The sequence below is a fragment of the Chlorocebus sabaeus genome, unplaced genomic scaffold, assembly GCF_047675955.1.
Source record: "Chlorocebus sabaeus isolate Y175 unplaced genomic scaffold, mChlSab1.0.hap1 unalloc_scaffold_392, whole genome shotgun sequence".
Lineage (NCBI taxonomy): Eukaryota > Metazoa > Chordata > Mammalia > Primates > Cercopithecidae > Chlorocebus > Chlorocebus sabaeus.
This window is the reverse complement of record NW_027327695.1, coordinates 85,923-106,179: the sequence shown is the minus strand read 5'-3', so window position 1 is coordinate 106,179 and position 20,257 is coordinate 85,923. Positions and strand designations below refer to the sequence as shown.

General features: G+C 50.5%; 1 protein-coding gene and 1 long non-coding RNA gene across 13 annotated transcripts in view; one reads left to right on the top strand and one right to left on the bottom strand.

The window, feature by feature from the left end:
• Nucleotides 1-20,257, top strand: part of LOC140711247 (uncharacterized) — a 100,733-nt gene that overhangs the window by 3,019 nt on the left and 77,457 nt on the right. For 4 of the 12 annotated variants that reach the window (XR_012092409.1, XR_012092410.1, XR_012092411.1 and 1 more), the window contains exons 3-9: nt 7,639-7,711; nt 9,171-9,322; nt 9,648-9,769; nt 9,921-9,996; nt 10,083-10,177; nt 10,267-13,807; nt 15,667-15,896. This is a non-coding gene — a long non-coding RNA (uncharacterized lncRNA). The other 8 variants (XR_012092414.1, XR_012092413.1, XR_012092412.1 and 5 more) reach the window with 6 other exon arrangements.
• On the bottom strand, nt 15,632-20,240 carry LOC140711243 (uncharacterized). The gene is made up of 4 exons (XM_073014164.1): nt 20,212-20,240; nt 18,411-18,574; nt 17,675-18,160; nt 15,632-16,523 (listed from the first exon to the last, which is right to left on the bottom strand). Exons 1-4 carry the CDS (start codon nt 20,238-20,240, stop codon nt 16,249-16,251), a joined length of 954 nt encoding a protein of 317 aa, XP_072870265.1. The 3' UTR covers nt 15,632-16,248.

Genomic DNA, 20,257 nt, shown 5'->3' with positions numbered 1-20,257 from the left:
ACATTGCAGGTGTGGTTTCTGGCATAGGTACGGGCCCTTTAGGGTGGAGACTAGCCTTGTCCTCGTGTCCCAAGGCCCTGGCCCAGCTCCTGTTGCATGATGGCTACTCGGCTGAACAAAGCTTGTGAGAGAAATGACCCCCGGTCCCTTCCTGGAATCCCGCGAAGCCTGATTCTTGTCAGATTTGAGAGAGTAACACTTCCAGCTGGGTCTGTCATCAGACACACTCAGGTTTCTGCAGCCAAACCTGATGATTCGCTGAGTGTGAGCACGAAGACTCAGTGCCCTGATCTGTTCAGTCAGGTTTTGCCATCAAATAGTTTGCTCTAAACTTCTGCAGAATCTTTCAGTTTTCTGAGCCTTTTGGGTTTCAAAATTATAAAGAAGAAATTGTGGACTTATACTTACTTGGGTTTATATTAAAATGGATTCATTTTTGTTTTGTTATTTGCTTAAGTCTTTTCCTTTTTTTTTTTTTTTTTTTTTAGCATAGTAACTAAAAATGACCACACTTCACATATTTGGCCAGCTGTTGGCTCTGTGCTATGCTTGATGTTGTAGCAAATTTAAAAAACAACTTACCATCTAGAAAGACTGATGCAGCTGTGACTGGAAGCACATGGTGGATGCCATGCGGAGGGCCAAGGACAAGGGTGGGAGCTGCTGCTGCTGCTGCTGCTGCTGCTGCTGCTGGGGGGAAAGGGAAGAGCTCCTGGAGAGGGTGGTGTAAGAAAGCAGCTGCCTCTGGGCAGGGCTCCAGCAAGGGAACCAGCGCAGTGACTAGGGGGTCCCAGGCAAGGTCCAGGCATGGGAGTCCTGACAACAGACTCAGAGCATTTGTGAAATCCTGCAAAGTGAGGGCAAAGACACCTCACTCTGGGTGAGGCCCTTATTAATAGTAGCCAGTACTATAAACTCACTCCTTTATTTTTCAAATTTTATAGAAATGTACTTATTTTTGAGACTGGGACTCACCATGTCACCCAGGCTGGAGTGCAGTGGGATGATCTGGGCTCACTGCAGCCTCAAACTTCTGGGCTCAAGCGATCCTCTCACCTCAGTCTCCCAAGTAACTGGGACAAGGTGCCCCCACGCCTGGCTCATTGTGTGTGTGTGTGTGTGTGTGTGTAGGTGGAAACTTGCTTTGTTGTCTAGGCTGGTCTCAAACTCCTGGGTTCAAGTAATCCTCTTGTCTTGTGTATTAGTCTAATCTCACACTGCTATGAAGAAATACCCAAGACTGGGTAATTTATAAAGAATGACCTAAAGAGTAAAGAGGTTTAATTGACTCACAGTTCTGCATGGCTGGGGAGGCCTCAGGAAACTTACAATCGTGGTGGAAGGCACCTCTTCACAGGGTGGCAGGGAAGAGAATGACAAGTGAAGGGGAAAGCCCCTTATAAAACTGTCAGATCTCGTGAGAGCGTACTCACTGTCACGAGAATAATATGGGGGGAACCGCTCTCATGATTCAATCACCTCCTACCAGGTCCCTCCCACAACATGTGGGGATTATGGGAACTACAATTCAAGATGAGATTTGGGTGGGGACGCAGCCAAACCATATCACCTTGGTTTTCCAAAGTGCTGGGATTAAAGGTGTGAGCCACTGTGTCCAGCCATAGAAACTTATGATAAGTCATGTTTCTTGTTTGAGAAATAGCTACCATGAGCGCTATTATTATTAAAGCTATATATTGTTAGAAAGCAGACATCTCACTGTATCTGCTGATTTTAAATGCATTGATCATCTGTTACAAAGTACGGTAAGCTTGGAAACGAGTAATTTAACAGCGGTAGATGATGCAGGTCGTAGTGGGCCACTTATGCATGGTGGTTGGATGGCAGGCTCCCTAGATTGGGCTGAGGAGACCCGAGGTCTCACCTCTGCCAGCGACTTGCTGTGTGTGCTTGGCCAGGTGACTCATGGGACCCGGACGGAGTGGGTGGCAAGTGTTGTGATCACAGGGACGTGGTATGTGATTGAGGGAGAGGGCCGGCTGGCATGACTGAAAGAGAAGACAGTTTCTTTCATACCGAAAAGTATGGACACTTACCAGGAGGCTTACCTAAAGTAAGGTCGGGGGCCAGAGTATGGAGCCACTGCCTCATCTCAAGAATAGCTACAACTTACTGTCCTAGGACAAAGGGGAAATGAGGCTTGAGACTCAATAATTTTAGTAGAAATCTGTTATATTTTACAATTTCACTTTTCATTTGTACCCAGCTAGTGATTATACTCTGTATCCATTTTCCACACAAAATCCCAAGGACCTTCAGAATCTCCTCTCGGTGTATTTGGACGCCACCTTTTTCCCATGTTTACACGAGCTGGATTTCTGGTATGTCATGAGTGATTAACTAGTTGATGCAGACTTTAGTATTTGAGTCACTGTCAGCTTATAATTATTTGTCCTCAGGCAGGAAGGATGGCGGCTGGAACACGAGAATCCTAGCGACCCCAGACACCCTTGGTCTTTAAAGGAGTCGTCTTTAGTGAGATGAAGGGAGGGTTTGTAAGTTTTCTTTCTTTTTAATGTTGTGTTCAGCTTACCTTACCCATGTACAGAACCATGATACAGACACATCTGGAAGGTGGTTGATTTTTATATAATATTCTCATTATAGGTGACATGTTCTTGGATTAGCTAGGTCAGTGCTGTGAGCAGAAGCCAGGGGATTAGCAGGGCCAGGATGCTGTCTCAGACCATGTCTGACGACCCCCGTGTATGATCTGCAGCGAGAGAAAAGCTCTTTTCATACCACTATCAACACATTGTCTTTTTCACTCATTCTTGCCCAAGTACATGGTGTACTTTCTAGAGGCTGCGTGGCGAGGTGTGTGACACGCACCAAGCTGCATACAGAGCAGATGGGGGAGTCCAGCTTCACCTCTGACCCAGACACTACAGAGGTTTGCAAAAAAGGCAACACAGCATCACTCTAAGTAGTCAGTTTTTTACTTTGTTATGAGAAATATTTTTCAAACATATTTATATTATCATGTAATGATGGCTTACCTTAATGCATAAGTAGTTTTTAAATGTCTCAGCTTTAATTTAGAATATAGAAAAATTATATAAACACACACAGGCACCTACACAGGCAAAAAAGCCCACATAATCAAAAGCTGCTTGGGTCCTCATTAAAACCCATTTATGCCTCGTGTTCCATTATTGGAATCCTAAGCTTGTGGGAGTTATTTATATCCTACAGCTCAAGGTCATTGCCAAGGTCTGAATTTTTACCAAAAAAATTGCAACCTCAGGCATAAATGGGTTAATTTTTCAGAGTGTAAAGGAGCCTTGAGACCATTTTGGATTAAGAGCTGCTGTCCTGGGCCCGTGTCTTCATGTCCCCTTGTGACTTTGACAACCTGCCTGTGCTGGTGTCCCTGGGGCTTGTGGGTGGCCTGCTCTCTGACTCCCGTAGCCCCCCTCAGCTGGTGAACTATTTCTTACCTTTCATTCTCAATTTGGTGGTCTTTTCTTCCAAGGAGCCTTCTTAAAACTCAAGTTAGGGTGAGAGCTTCTCCCCACTTCCCTCCTGGCTGGTGGGCAGACCTGGTGATCCCTCCAATTTGCAACACACATCAAAAAGTCCATTGTTCTCAATCCTTGGGTCCTGTGCATGGGTGATGAGTGATTGAATACGGTGTTAAACAATGCCTGCAGGGGTGTCTTTTTTTTTTTTTTTGTTACCATTAGAACAGTTTTATTTGCAAAGTATTACAGGCATATGCACCAGAATGTGATCAATTGGCTATATTGTAAGTAATGTATGTGTGTATTATTTTAAATGTATATATTCTTATTTATTTCACATTTCAAGACAGACAATGAGAGGATATTCCCCCAGCACCTTCAAAATAGACTTCTTCCCGACCACACGTACTCAGTGGTCTCCAGGGGTGACCCACTGTGCATCCCGGAGCTTATGTGGGAGAAGCTTAAGCAATTTCATACCACTCACTATCACCCAAGCAATGCTAGGTAATATTTTGTTGGAAAAGTTTGATGGTGGATTGTGGAAAGTTAACTTGTGTGTGTTCTTCCAATTTCATGACATGGTGTCTCTCACATTTAGCAATGCTTAGCTTCGAGCCTCTCCTTGGCATGGAGAAGTGCTCTTCCGATAGTGGATGCAGTCACAGAACCTTCATCACATCCTCACTTTCTGATCTATCGCTTGTTTCTTATGTCACTAGTATAAGGTCATTATAGTAATAATATAGTTATACGTATCCTATAAAACACTAATAATTTACATATAAATGCTAATGTAAAAACATATTTGCAAGGTTAGTTTATATAAAAACAATGATGAAAACTTTCAAGTATACAGAAAAGTAGACTAGGATAATGAGCCCCTAAACACTTATCACATAATAGATATCCTTTTCCTTGTGAAGTTTTTGGAAGTAAATTATAAATGTCATCATTTACCACTAAATATTTGAATTTGTGACCTGAAAACATGATTTTTTCTTACATGAGCTAATGCCATTTTCAGTTTTAATAGAATAAAACATACTTTCATAAAACTGCCTATTTCTTATTCCATATTCACATTTTCTAGTTGGCCCCAAAGTGTTTGCTGCACAGGGTCCCACAGATCACACCTGGTCAGCCCGGGTCTCTCCTGGGCACCCTCTCGGGGACGGCAGAGAAGTGTGCAGGCCGGGTTTCCTCCAGGCGCTCTCACTTTCCAGGTGTCCTGGCTGCTCCTGTGTGGTGTTGGGTGCCATGTTCCTGTGTTTCCTGAGAACTGGAACTTAGATCCAAAGCCTTAGTTTGAGTCAGGCTGCGCCTTTTTAAGCAGAGTCCCTCGTGGGGAGTTCTGCATTGATGGCCACATCCTACCATCGTGTGAGGCCTGCTTGCCTCCACCGGGGGGTCTCACACCAGCAGGGTGCATGCTGAGAGTCGGCCACTGTCTTGTGAAGATCTGCTTTCTCCCTTCAGCCACAGACCATCTGGTGCACTTGAGTTTCTGGTGTCCTGTGATAATTCCTCATCAACCTATTAATGGTTTTCATATTCATTGAGGATTATTGCCTGAATCATTTATTAGAGTTTGTGAAGTTTTCAAATTCTGTAATTCTTCATTCGTTTGCTGGACTTCTTCAAAGAAGAGCTCCACATCAGCTGGGGCTCTTGGGTTATCTTGAAATATGGTTCTGTGGAAAAGGCAGGGGCGGCTGCTCTCCCTGGGAAGTCCAGTTTGAGGAGGAGGGGTGGTGCAGGAACTACCTCTAATGTTGACAGAAGAAGCTGTCTTTTTTTTTTTTAAAGACAGGGTCTGGTTCTGTCCCCCAGGCTGGACTACAATAGCATGGTCTTAGCTTACTGCAGCCTCAGCCTCCTGGGCCACCTCAGCCACCTGAGTAGCTGGGACTACAGATGTGCACCCCCATGCCCAGCTAGTGCTAATGTTTTTTGTAGAGACAGAGTCTCGCCGTGGTGCCCAGGCTGGTCTCGATCTCCTGAGTTCAAACAGTCTGCCCACCTTGACCTCCCAAAGTGCTGGGATTACAGGTGTGAGCCACTGCACCCAACATGGAGAAAAGAGTTCTTTCTTTTCTTCTTTTTTTCCCCCCAGTCGTCTTTGTTTTGTTTTTTAGTACCACTGTGACCTCACAAATATTTCTGTATATGTATATATTTGAGACCATGTGATCAGATGGAATTTATTTATTTTTATGCCGACATTTGCCACAGCTGTTGGCCCATTTTGGTCTCACTTCTTTGGTTTGTATGCCCCCATCCCCAACTCCCTAACGCAGGCACAGCCAGGCCTTCCTCCTCCAGAGGCTCAACTGTCTGTTTCCCAGGGAGCTCTGATTTCTGTGGCTAGTGGGGAAGGGCCTTTGGAGAGTAGCATCGGGACACTAGGGGTGGTGATTGCTCCTGGATTCTCTCAACCCCGAGAGTGTAAAATTTGTTTCTAAATTCTAGAATGAGAAATTTCTGAAGGTTCTTTAAGATACTAGTTCCCCAAACCTTAACCATAGCTCAGACAACATAGTAAAGAAAAAGATAAATTCTGTCATTGTAACCTTTTTCTTCTGGTTGAATAAATGTGTTATCTTTATTAACATGTATAACCTTGAACTTGTTGCCAAAAATTGACTTTTGTGAAATTGTCAGTTGGATTACTCTATTACTGTACCTAGGGTTATAAAGTATTTTAACAAATACTTCGTTTGGTTTTTGTCACATCTCTAGATGAAGTTTAAAATGAAAGATCAATTTCTGGCTAGGTGTGTTGGCTCATGCCTGCAAATTCAAGCACTTTGGGAGGCTAAGATGGGAGAATTGCTTGAGGCCAGGAGTTTGAGACCAGCAAGAGTAACCGTGAGAACCCATCTCTAAAACTTAAAAATTAGCCCACTGGGCATGGTAGCTCAAACCTGTAATTCTAGCACTTTGGGAGGCCGAGGCGGGGAGATCACCTGAGGTCAGGAGTTCAAGACCAGCCTAACCAACGTGGTGAAACCCTATCTCTACTAAAAGTACAAAAATTAGCTGGGTGTGGTGGCAGGCGCCTGTAGTCCCAGCGACTCAGGAGGCTGAGGCAGGAGAATGCTGTGAACCCGGGAGGAGGAGCTTGCAGTGAGTGGAGATGGCGCCATCGCACTCCAGCCTGGGCGATAGAGCGAGACACTGTCTCAAAAAAAAAAAAAAAAAAAAGCTGGACATGATACACAAGGTGACCCCAGGAGACTCCTGTGCAGAGTAGAAACACACCCCAGCACTAAACTCAGTCCCTGAAGTCCCTGTGGGATTCTCCCCACCCCCCACCCCTGGGTCCACCTGTACCCACCTGGAAAGAACAGTGACACTGCCCCACAGCAGGAGCACCATCAGCGGCCGCGGCACCCCAGGTAGCTGGGCCACCCCCAGGGTTTCACAGGTGGAGAGGGAGCCTGGGAACGTGCATTTCTAGCAATTTCCAGGTGATGGGGCACCACACTTTTAAAAATACACAATACTAGGTCTTGAAAGGACTTCTATTCACTTGCACGTTGGTGGGATGGAGCCCTACATTGCAAAGGGCTTTTCTTCACGTGTCCTCCTTGAGCTCAGGGGCTGGCAGCACTTGGTGGGACCTAGTAGGGCGTCCCTTGCTGACTGCACACCCACAGCTAGAGCCCAGGCCCGGATTATTCTCACAGGAAGCCCGCAGAGCTCCTGACACCTCCCTGGAGGTATGAGAAAGCTGAGGCTCTGAGGGGGATAAACTGATTACTGGAAGGTAACGACCTTAGTGAAGTGGTGAAGCTACAGGGTAAACCCTAGTTTTATTTCCTTTTAACTTTCAAGACTTCCTGATTTCCTCTATTATGATACCTGTGCCTTAGAGTCACCAATGGGAACTTGAAGGAAAATAATGCCTGCTGAGGCCAGATGCTCATTTAATTGCCTGGGGGTGGAGCCTGTTTGGTTCTAAGCCCTCCCTCTGAACTTCTGAATGGTGAGGACTGCAAATCAGCTGCCTCCTGCTGGGCCCTGCAGGGTGAAACCTGATGAAGCCCCAGGAGCATTCAGTGAGGGGTTAGGAGGGAGGAGAACACGGGTGGATGAAAAGCAAGAAGGAAATGCACCAGCATTCACTGGCAGGCTCTGTCACCCACAGGACAGGGATAAAGACGTGCACACCTGCAGTGCGGACTTTCACAGCCTGGCAATGAGGGCTTTCAGCCTCACAGGTAAATGTCACCTGTTTCACCACCTCCTTAGGGCTGTTCTAGGGCCCCGGCACACAGCCATTTGGGACAAAGGGCAGTTTCAGTGTCTTTCACTCCACGCTCAAGCTACAGATTGTCCTTATAGCTCAGGTATCCTGGGGATAATCCATCTTGTTTTGTTTTGGTTTTGGGAGCCCAACCCAAGAATCAAATAACTTTCCTAAGGATTTCCAGGAGAAAACATCTTCCCACCAAAGAAGAACCTTACCATTTGGAAAAACACCTCCTGGTAATTTGCAAAAAAACCCAGTTTTCTGGGAAGTGATAATCTTGTCATGAGAACCAAAGATAAAGTTGGAGATAATGAGGGAGTGGTTACATAGGAAATATGTGGTTATTACTCTGATCAATTAGTAAATCACTTTCTTCATATGATATACTTTTTAACAGCTTCTTACTAAACGACAGTGCAGGTAAGAGAGTCACAAGACAGCTTCTTCCTTGAGTCAGTCATCCCCGGCCCACACCAGGGCCTAGCAAGAATGACTTAGGTCACCTGGCTTATTTCCTGGCTACTTGGAGGAGATGGATTTCCCAGTTTACAAATCTCAGCTTCCTAGGATTCTATTCTGATAAAATCTAAATTGTATTTTTTTTTTAAAAAAGGAATAGGCTGGACACGATGGCTCACGCCTGTAATCCCAGCGCTTTAGGAGGCCAAGGCAGGCAGATCACGAGGTCAGGAGATTGAGACCATCCTGGCTAACAGGGTGAAACTCCTCTCTGCTGAAAATACAAAGAAAACTGAGCCGGCCGTGGTGGCATGCGCCTGTAGTCCTAGCTACTTGGGAGGCTGAGGCAAGAGAATCGCTTGAACCCGGGAGGCGGAGGTTGCAGTGAGCCGAGATTGCGCCACTGCACTCCAGCCTGGGTAACAGAGCGAGATTCCCTCTCAAAAAAAAAAAAAAAAAAAAAAAAAAAAAGAATAGATGAACTCTAGTGAAATAATCTAGGTCTATCCTTTTACCTCCTCCGTTGTCTGGAGTAATAAAGCTCCCTGCCTCGCCCTCTCTCACAGCACTGAACTGCTTTTCCTGAATTTTCCCACACTGCTGATCACTCACTTGCTAATTTCGATGCATACATTCTTTTTGAGAAAGTCAGTTTGCCAACTCCTCCCACTGGTTTGTCAGAAAATGAGCTTACACTGCGCTGATCTCACTCCTGCTGCCAAACCTCCTTCTAGGGGTCTCTCCTTTGATAATGCAGGGATTATGTAGGCATGGGGAGGTGGGATACCAAGGGGGGATTCTGTCGACGGTGCTGTTCCCCCCTCCCCAGCCCCGCCGGTTCAAAGTCATCGAGCCGGGGGGCCTCTCTGACTATCTGGACTGTGCAGACCACCGTGTCTTCCGGTAGGGTCAGGGGAGGGCTTGAGATAAATCTGTAGGGCTCAACCACCAGCCACTGTCCACCTCAGGTGCCCCAAGCGCCATCTCTGCCGGGAGCTATGTGGATGCATCGGTGACAAAATGGAAAGCCTCTGGTCCTGGCGGAGCTTGTTCCAATCAGGAGAGACCCGAAAGCAAGAAACACAGTGAACAAATGCATGATGCCCAGGGGTGGATGGCCGTAAGCACTGAGGAGAAAAATAGCAAGTGGGGTGGGGGGTGTTAAGAGGGTGGAGGATGGAGATGGGCTGCCATTGACAATCGGAGAGCCTGCAGACCTGCCTGAGAGTGACGTTTGGGGAAAGAAGGAAAGGGAAGAAGGTGAGGGAGGTTAGCTAAGTGGACATCTGGGAAAGAGCTCAGGCAGCAGAGGGGCTGGGGTGGGGGCGCGCTGGCAGCCTGCTGCATTCCAGGGTCCTCTGTGTGGCTGGGACGGTGTTGGCCCTCCCCTGCCCATCCCTCAGGGCCTTCGCAGAAACACTCACACGGGGACCTTCTATGTACAGGCAGCACACGCCACCCATCGCCGTGACCACACTGTCCCTCAGAGGAGCCGCTGGCCACGTGTGTCCCGTCCACATGGAGATGTACTTGAAGATTCTTTACACACTGGGTTTCAAAGACTTAAGTATGGAAAACAGTGTAAAATATTAATAACACAATAACTGATTGTTATCAAAATAGTGGGCTGAATAGAAAATATAGTTTGTTTATTTATAGATAGGGTCTCACTTTATTTATTTATTTATTTATTTATTTATTTATTTATTTATAGATAGGGTCTCACTCTGTTGCCCAGGCTGGAGTGAACCGGTGCAGTCACAGCTCACTGAAGCCTCCAACTCCTGGGCTCAGGCAATCCTCCCACCTCAATGTCCCACGGGGCTGGGACTGTAGGTGTGCACTGCCACATCCAACTAATTGTTTTGTATTTTTTGTAGAGACTGGGTCTCGCCATGCTGCCCAGGCTGGCCTCAAACTCCTGGGCTCAAGTGATCCACCTGCCTTGGGCTCCCAAAGTGCTGGGATTACAGGCGTGAGTCATGGCACCCAGCGTCCCCCCCTCCGGACCTGCCTTTCTTTAATGTGGCAACTAGATCATTTAAAATTGCATATATAACACAGGCCACCCATGCAAGCCTCAATCCTGGGAGATGCTCCCGTTGGAGAAACCTTCAAGAAGCGGATCTGCTTGGATTTGCAAACGGCCCCTCTGGCCCCAGGGGGATCTGCTGTGCAGAGCTGCTCTGGACTCAGCTCTTCAATACTGCCCTTGAGTGTGCTGGGCACCTCCTGACTTTCGACCAGCACAAAGCTCCTTATTAAACGCTGACAAAAATTCCTTCCATTCTAGGTGCCATAATGGATTCATTAATCTCCTATTGATAGTTTTTTGCTGGTTTTCCCACTTTTTGCTATTCTAAGCACTGCTGCGAAGACTCTCCTTTTACCCCACCTGCCTGTGTCTGCTGCAGCTCACATGCTCCGCCTTCCAGCTGTCATAGCTGAGTCCCTGGGTCTCCTCGGCGGGGTGTGTCTGTGGGCACAAGGCTGCCCTGCCACATGCCCCACCCCATAACCTTCCATCTGTGGCCGCTCCTTGTGAGACCCTAAACTCACGACCTCCCCTCCTGTCCTCTCCTCTCCACAAAGCCACCCTTATCGGAGACAGTCAGTCTGCTTCCCAGTTCCCCCAAGGCGAATCCAAAGTCCTCCACTGGCCCACCCACCTCTACCGACTCCTCCCTCACCCTCCGGTCAGGTCAAACGGCCCCAACCAGAGGCTCCCCGGGCCCTTTCATAAGACAGGAGCTTTTCTTCTCAGGTCCGGCTACAGGTACATTGTACCCGCACCTCACCGCAGGAGTGAGAGCCGCAGGGGTGGAGATGGCTTAGTTCTTTTGCCTAAAGCCTGCCCTGACTCACCGAAGGCGGTCGTTAATGTGCGCAATGATTACAGAAACACAGAAATAAGGCTGGGGGTGGTGGCTCAAGCCTGTTATCCCAGCACTTTGGGAGGCCGAGGCAGGTGGAGCGCTTGAGGTCAGGAGTTCGAGACCAACCTGACCAACATGGTGAAACCCCATCTCTACTAAAGATACAAAAAAAAAAAAAAAAAAATCAGGTGGGCATGGCGGCACATGTCTATAATCCCAACTACTTGGGAGACTGGGACAGGAAAATCACTTGAACCCGGGAGGCAGAGGTTGCAGTGAGCCCAGATCAAGCCACTGCACTCCAGGCTGGGCAACAGAGCGAGACTCCATCTCAACGTCCCCCACCCGCCCCGCCACACACACAAACAAAATCTTAATCGTAGTAAGACACAGCTGAAAAGATATGACGGAATGACTCCCCGAGGCTACTGGATGCCACTCCTTCAATCATTTTCCATTCAGAAAACTTCAGATCAGATCATTTACATATGTACATTAAGACAAGGGGTCCTATATTAATGAATCTTCTCCGTCAAAATCCTGGTCAAAGTCAGAAAACAATCCCACCGGACTCCTGGGAGCATCTGATGTTGGAGAAACCTGGAGAAGTGGAGAAGCTGATCTGCAGGATTTGCAAACCGCGGCACTGCCCCCAGGGGGACCCGCAGCACCGGCGCCTCCCCGTGAGAGTCGGAGCCTCACTGAGACCCACACAGTCAGGATCTGCACCTCCAAAGGCTCCCCCAGGCGGCTCTGGGCACACGGAAGCTGGGAAGACAGCAAATGGGCCCCGGGGTTGGGGGGGCCCAGCACAGTCCAGCCTTTTCTCTTTTGCCTCCTGAAGACTTTCACTGTGGATGTGTGTTAGGGAAGGGGGGAGTGAAGAAAGAGACAGGGAGAGAAGATAGAGACTGAGTGATGCCTCCATTCTGCAGAGAAAAACACCGAGGCCCTATCTCAGCACTCGAGACAGTGGGGCCACGGCGGGACTTATTAAGTCTCTGCCTCTCAGTGCTCTGATCTGCCATGTGTCTGGCTGCCTCTTCCATCCTGACAAGCACAATGACTGTAATTCCAAAGTACTGGGAGTTGGGGGTGAAGATGCAGAGAACGGAGGAGTGGGGAGGGAAACGGCAGCCTCTGGGCAGCTACTCTCTAATAAACACGAACACAACACCAGAAAGGGCTTGTAGAAAAGAAACATAAAATGCAACCCAACTACTGACACATGGCCCTCTGTTCCATATTCACCCGCACGTTCTTAACAGAAACGCAACTGTGAACATGCAATCTGGTATCCTGACATTTGCCCTGACCAGGTTGTTACCGCATCTTCATCTTTCTAATTTTAATTGCTTCTGACGGCCCATCCGACTGGTCGAGCTTATTTAAAGAGCCCTGATTCTCCCTGATAAAAGGTTGGAGTCCTGTATCAAAAGCTTTTAGTTTTCTGTAACCAAGGGGGAAAACATGCTTCTTTTGAAAGATGACAAAATGTCTAGCTTCGAAGGGTCATCCGAGTATGGCACACAAGGTGGTCTGCATTCATAGAAAATGATGCCATCATATAAATCTCCCACTGTGTGACGGGGTGACACCATCACTCATCATCTGCCTCCCAGACCCAGTAAGTTTTGCAAAATTAATTACTGCACTTTACACTGAAAAGATCCCATCAAAGAATGTGTGTGCACAGGATGGTGAGGGGCGCCGGAGCTGTGTGAGGAGAAATGGCACTGTTCTCAGTTTCCTCTTCCATCCTACTGGGCTCTGAAGCATTGCTTCGGAGATTTTCAATTTTATCTTATAATTAAATAATATGAACTCTACTGGGGGAAGAAAAGCAGCCCATCACATTGGTATTAAGCCTTAATATCATTTTTGCCATCTTGACTCCTATCGCTATAAAAAGTCATTTTCTGTTCCCCTCACAAAACCACCCAAGGAATATTGCTTCAGATACCAAAGGTGCCCATGTGGGGCTCAAGCCTGGTGTCCAATAAATATGTGTGTCATTGACCTAATGCATGTCCAGTCAATTGAAACCTCACACTTCTGACTTCGGTTTTTAGGTTGTAATCTTGAAGTCTTAACAGTTTATACGCATTGACCTGAGGATATTGGAAACTTTTGATTAGAGAAGGTTGAATTCCTCTAAAGGACTTCATGAATGAAGAAGACAGCTAGAACCCCTGGTTTCCTGCTCCTCAGTGGAGATTCCAGGCGGGAGGCAGGCAGCAAACGCTTGCGTTCCTGTCAAGCGCCAGGCGTGGTGCTGGGCGCAGGATGGACACCAGTGAAGACACAGCTACACGCAGCCCTGAACATCCCTGCAGCAGCCACAGGGCCTGGCCACACCAGGGAGCTCTGTGAACTCAGGGAAGCCGGTACACCTCGGGCATCCCTTGCTCATGTGTAAAGTGGGGATAAGTCAGTGCCCAGGATCACTGAGGGCCTGCCACATAACAGAGTCACTAAACGCTAGCTATTCTCACTAGGATTGGAAAGGTTGAAGCTTACTACATTTCTGTGAACTTTCTATAAATACTGTATTGATGTTCACGTCACCACAGGCAAAAAGGACGCCGCTTTCGCATCCAGCCCACCCTAAGAATGCCCCTGGACTTCCCAGTACACTCAGCTCCACCAGGTACCAGGCCCTGCAGAAGCCACAACCTGTGACGAAGACAATGAGTCACTCTTGGTGTGTGGCACAGCGTGATGTGGCGGTGGGTACTTAGTCATGGTCAGTCCGCGATCCAGAGCTGTGGAGCTTATTTTAAGTTGGGTGAAAATCAATTTAAGTTTCCAGATATGTCTTGGGACAACAGAAGATACCCAAAGAAGCAGGGAAAAAAATAAAATAAAAAACAAAAACCCAGAGCCTGAGACAGAAGATACCCAAAGAAGAAGGAAAAAAAAAAAAACAAAAACAAAAACAAAAAACCCAGCCTGAGAAATACTTTCTTCATTCAAGGCCTGGGGAGTCAGGAATACAGGAAAGATATTTTCAATTTTATATTATAATTAAATAATATGAACTCTACTGGGAGGAGAAAAGCAGCCCATCGCGTTGGTATTAAGCCTTAATATCATTTTTGCCACCTTGACTCCTATCGCTATAAAAAGTTATTTTCTGTTCCCCTTACAAAACCACCCAAAGAATATCTGCGTAATTTTGAGCAAGTTGGGTTTTGCTCACTTTTGAGCATTAACTAGAATAAGGAGCTTCACCAAGAAAGGCCCCTGAAAAGCATGGTGGAGGCCTGACATGACGGCTCAGGTCTGTAATTCCAGCTCTTTGGGAGGCCAAGGCAGGAGGCTCACTAGAGGAGGCCAGGAGTTCAAGACCAGTCTCAGCAGCATAGTGAGATCCTGTCTCTACAAATAATAATAACAATTAGCCGGTCATGATGCTGCATTCCTGTCTTCCCTGCTACTCAGAAGGCTGAGGCAGGAGGATCACTTGAGCCCAGGAGTTTGAGGCTGCAGTGAGCTGTAACGGCACCACTACACTCCAGCCTGGGTGACAGAGCCAGACATAAGTACTCTTCGTGGTCTAAGGGAGAGTACAATATTTGGAATTAGGATCTGTTTTGCTCCTACCACAATCGCGTATGCACCTCACTCCCTTACCTAAGTTATTTTTCTTTGTGAGTCTTTCTCCCCACTTCCAAAATGAGGGCATGCCTCTCTTGGGACCATGTATCTAGGCTTGGAGATAAGAATTGTGAAGCTCCTAGTATACAAAATATTTTCAACAAATGGTAGCTATGGTCATTTTAATATATTGAATTGTACCATAATTTCACATCTGACAGATAATTCCCCTGAAATTGATACTTGAATGTGAATGTGTTCTCTGACCTCCAGCTACAGGCAATAGTCTTCTATGTCAGGGAAAATCAAGTACTAATATAGAATCAGAATAAAATGGCAAAAAGAATGGGGGCACAACAGATAAATTCTCGAGGAATAACTTACTTAAAGGATTTGTAAATCTGTGGCAGCTAAGACCAGGCCCTCTAAGCACATCTGGAGGTGAACTTCCTTAAAAGAAATGGGTCCAAATGCTCCAACAGGTTCAAGATCATACCTCGGAAGGGTAAAGCTCTTTACAGAGTTTACAAAAAAATTTTGACTTCGGCTCTGCCAGGGAAAGAAAGCCCAGGCGACCCGCCATGGCGGGCTTTCCCAGGGACAGCCCAGGTGTGACCCACGTGGGCTCAAGGCCACCGTATTTGATGCCATCTGCAGAGCTGAGAGCAGCTGTCTCCCATTAACCCGAGGCTGTACCAACCAAGCCACGTTCCCACATAATACTGGTTTCCAAAGTACCTTTTTCCCCAGAAGAGAAGAGGCGTGGACTTACTAACCTCCAATATGTGTAACTCCTCCCAGGTGGCAAAACCAGGGCAACAGAGAACACGGAGATTCTGCCAATGTATCCTAATTTCACGTACCTGTACACAAACTCCCAAGCATTTTAGCAAGCTTTTGGACATGGAGCTCAAAAGAATGACCCATAAATACTTTCCAATACATACAGCATCTTAATGTGTTTTTCTTTCTTTTTTATTTTTTGTAGACACAGAGTCTCATTATGTGGTCCAGGCTGCTCTGGAACTCCTGGGCTCAAGCGACCCTCCTGCCTCAGCCTCCGAAAGCACTCGCATGACAAGCATGAGCCACTGTGCAGGACCCACAGCACTTAAATTCCAAAATCACCTTGAAACCCTGACCTTCCACCTGCCCTGGTGGCTTCCAGAGGTCAGTTCCTCTTCCCGTACCAAAGGTTTCTTGTCTTTCGCGGCCCAGGTAAGGTCACTCCAGGTGCTCCCTCTGCTTTTGAAGGCCTTTGACTGAGAAGCCACTCTGGGTCCTATTAGGACCCGAAGGCGGCTCCATTCGTACTCGCACATCTCCCGGCCGGTTTAAGTCACGCTGGCCAGGCTATTTCCACTTCACTCTCCTAATTTCTCCAATCCCATCCTCTGCTGCATCACCTTTTCTTTCTCTGAGAACCCAACCCTGCAGGAGGAACGCTGATGCTGGGGTCCTTTAACTAGAACGCTAACGCCAGAGCACTTCCCCGGGCGCTGGGGGGCGGGCTGCCGGGCGGGGCCTGGCGCTGCCACCGGGGTGTCCCGCGGGGAGGGGGGCGCTGGGCCTAGGGAGGCTGCGCTGCTGGCTCGGGGAGCGCGCGGCGTACGGATGTCAGGGCCAGGGCGCATGGAGACGACGGGCCGGGCATCACGTAGGCGCTCGCGGCGGGCGGGGCGGCGCTGACAGCGCCCCAACATGCAGCACCCGTGCCGCCCCGAGCGCTCAAGGGCGAAGGGAAGGTCACCGGGACCGAGGGCGGGGGCCCATTCCCGCTCCATCCTTGTGCAGTGCGCGGTCCCGAAACGGGAGGAAATCCGCCATCCGCGCCTTTCCACGCATCTGCGGCAGGAGGAACCGGGAAAATAAAAATCAAAACCCAGCCCCGGGCGCGTCGCGTCTCCAGCCCGCGCTATCACTAAGGCTCCCAGGTGGCGTTCGCCTGGGAAGCGCCGATCTACCCGCCAGGGGCTGCGCGGCCTGGGGCGCTCCACCGTCCGGGCACCGGCGCCCTCACGTGCACCCGGGGCCTGGGGCGCGCAGTCTCTACCACCTCCGGCTCTTCAATGTTAAATGTCCTCCTGGCGCGCCCGCGTCGTGGACCCAGACTCGGGTCCCTCCTGGAGAGCCGCTTCCACATTGCAGGGCAGGAGAAACCCAGAGCCCGCGCCGCGGCGCCGCTGACGTCCCGGAGTCCCCGCTTCCTGGTCCTTCTCGTCCGCGGAGGTCTGCGGGGAGGGCCTGGGACCCATTTTAGTTTTCGGTTTTCTCACGAGCCGAAAGGCAACAGCACATGCGAGCGCAGGAAACCCATTTTTAAAATCTCCCAGCGGAAACGCGAGGGGCTGCCGGACCGCCTCGGAGACGCCAGGCGGGAACCCAGAGCACTCCTTCCGCGTCCCGCATTGCAGCAGCCAGGACCCCGCCCACGCCGCGCGGGGCACGAGGCGACAGGAGGCGCGCGGGGACCCGGCCGTTTCTTCCTCGACATGCTGGGGGGCGGCGTGGGGCGGAGTTGAAGGGCGGGGGGCCACTTAGGAAGTGATCGCGCTGTACCCACGCTTCGGAGGGGAAGCCCGGCCGGGTCCTACAGCTCAGAGGCAGAACGACTCCCGAGGGTCCTCCAGGCGACCCCCTCTGTCAGGCTCAATTTAAAACATAAACCGGAGGGGGTGGAAAGCTCACTATCTTCCGGATGGAGGTTCCTACCGCCATGTCCCTTCCTCCTCCGCCCCACCCGGCAAGGACCCGGGGGCTGCCTTGCTGGCTCACGCCGCCCCGCAGGTACCCCTGCCGCTGCCGGGCACGGGCTTCTCCCCAGTTCTCCCCATCGCTTCCCCGCTCTTCTCCCTGGTTCTTCCCATCGCTCCTCCACCTTTCCCCGCGTCCTCCCGTCGCTTCCCCCCTCTTCTGCCCCATCCCCCAAATCCCCTTCGCCTTTTTCTCCTCGGCTCCGTCCGCCCCTCCCTCGCCGCCGGGAGGGAGGTGCGCACCTTGAGCATCCTCGCCTCTGGTCAGCACTCCGACTGCCTTGCCGGCCCCGGAGAGGTGCTCCAGGAACTTCCGCAAGGAGCCCTTAGGGGCCTGGGAGTCGTCAGTGTCCATGGCGAGGAGGTCGAGAGGAGCCGCTAGTCCCGGTGCGCAGTAGGCAATGTGGACCCTGCCCGCGCCCGCGGGAGTCGGAACTGCTGCCCCGCCCCGCCCCAGGGCCAATGGGCGGTGACGGGCGGGGCCCGAGCGCACGGGAGGGGCTGCGGGAGCGGGGGCGTGGCTAGGTGCAGGGAAAGGGGCAGGTGCGGGCGGGGTGCGGGAGTGGGCAGGAGCACCTACGCCGGGGTCGTCGTAGGTGGGGGCCGTGCTAGCGGTGAGGTGGGCCGCAGACGTGGGGATAGCGCCACAGGTAGGCGGGGTCCCTGCGGGTGGGGCCGCGTCTCTGGTGCTCGAGACTCGCGGGTGGGCTGGAAGGCTCTGGTTGGGGACTTCAGAGATGCCCGGAGTGCCACAGGTGGGGGCAGGGAAAGCGTCCGGGGGAGGGGAGACCACAGGGGGGCGGGGGTCACATCGTTTGGGGGGCGCGCCAGGGTGGGGCGGGATAGAACGCGGGGAGCATCTCCCGGGCCGGGTGAGGGAGACCTTGAGTGGGCGCGAACGTCTGGGCGGGGGGAAGCCCTGCACTTGCGGGGAGCGCCGATGGCGGGGCGGGGTGGAATTGGGGCGTGGAGACCCCACCTGGATGCGGAAGTTCGCAGCAGGCCCGGCCGCTCCGGCGGTTGTTGGCGCAGAGCCCCGCTGCGCGCACAGCTTCTAGTTGCCGGCAGGATTCCTCCTGGGGCTGCGCTGGGAGCCTCCGGGCGCGGCTTCCTCGACCTTCGCCCCCAGGTATTCTCTGTAGTCTGAGGTCGGGAAGGACGAACGGAGAGTAGATCCTCCAGGTGGTGGGAAAAACTGAGCGCGGCGGGCTTAGCTATGACGAAGCTGCGATTTCCCGGGCCCACGGGGGCTGTGGCGTCCACTCGGTTCCTGCTAATCCCACTGTATTATAAGGTGGGGAGAGTCAGCTTGCATAGTGAAACCAAAGAGAGCTGCGAGATGGAGAGTGAGAGTGAGAAACCAAGAGAGTGAGACACACACACACACACACACACACACACACACACAAACACACAGAGAGAGAGAGGGAAAGAGAGGGAGAGTGAGAGAGACAGAGAGAGAGACAGAAAAAGTCAGAGAAGCAGAGACACAGAGAGACATAGAAAGATAGAGAAAGATGAGGGGAAGAGAGAAACAGAGACACACAGAGTCTTAAAAAGAGACACAGAGAGACAGAGCAACCAGGAGAGAGACACAGAGAGGGAGAAACAGAGACAATTTAAACCAAAAGAGAAAAACAGACCAGAAAAGAAAAACAACTAGTAGAGCTCGGAACTGCGAAGGTGGCATCATTCCGTTAGTCTCGGGTTTTGCTTCCTGGGTTTGTGACATGGTCAGAGTCCTTGTCTTTGATTTCCTAACACAAGTTGTTAAAGTTGGAAGTGAGTGTGAAATTGAGTTAGTCTAGCTTTATTCTTTCACGGATGAGAAGTGAATTATCTTCAGCAAGGTGGGTGCAGGCGTGGTCCCCGGGGGTCACTGTGGTGAACAGGCTGCCCTTGTGGGCAGCCAAGTTCGTCATCACTGGGACAGAGCCCAGGACACTTCCCTGGCTGGCCAGCCTTTTCCTAGAACCCCACACATTGCAAATGATGGAGTCCAGATCTATACCATAAAGAAACGAGGGTGGTTACAGAAAGCACCACGATCTCAGCTGAGTGGCTCTGAGCACCCCAACGTTGGGGCACCTCGGTACAGGTTGGGGCAGCTCAGGCTGTGCCCAGCAGGGAGGCCGGCCCGATCAAGCTGCGGTCTCCACCCTGAGAGTGTGGGCTCCTTCCCCCAGCGCGGGTTAAAGCATCGTGTGTCCACCTGTGCAGTGACTGGTCCCAGTGGCCCTGGAGGGCTGAAACCCTGGGTCCCGCCACTGGTCCAGGGCATCCGTTTCCCCTTCCTGCAGTTCCTGTGTCTGTGTGTCCAGGGGGCTCTGATCCGTGTCTTAGGACCATGGCTGAGGGGACAAGTTCACCCGCTTTGGAGCTGGCCCGGATCTTGGTTCTGTGGATCCTCGCTGTGTGGCTCTGGAGCAGTTCTGTCCTCAGGAGATGGATCTTCACAGCCGCCTCTTGGGGCCATGAGGAGAATTAATAGGACGACCCCCGGGTAGCTGCTCAAAGCCCTGTGTGGGGCCACCCCTGTGTCTCCACCAGTTCCTTTGCTCTGTGCTCCCCCCCACTGTCACATCGCCAGCCTTTATTTCCTTTTCCTTGGACCCAGACAGCGAATGCTCCGCTGGTCTTGGCAGCCCCTTCTCTAGTCTGTCCTCAAATCACTTCCTGACGGACAGCCCTGACTAGCCATCAACGTGACCAAAACCCCACAAAATAGAACCCAACTTTCCTATTAAGCTGTACAGAGCTGTCCCAGCCCCACTTCCCACAGGCTGGCCTCATTCGCCATGGGATCCATGGTTCTCACCTGGGGCT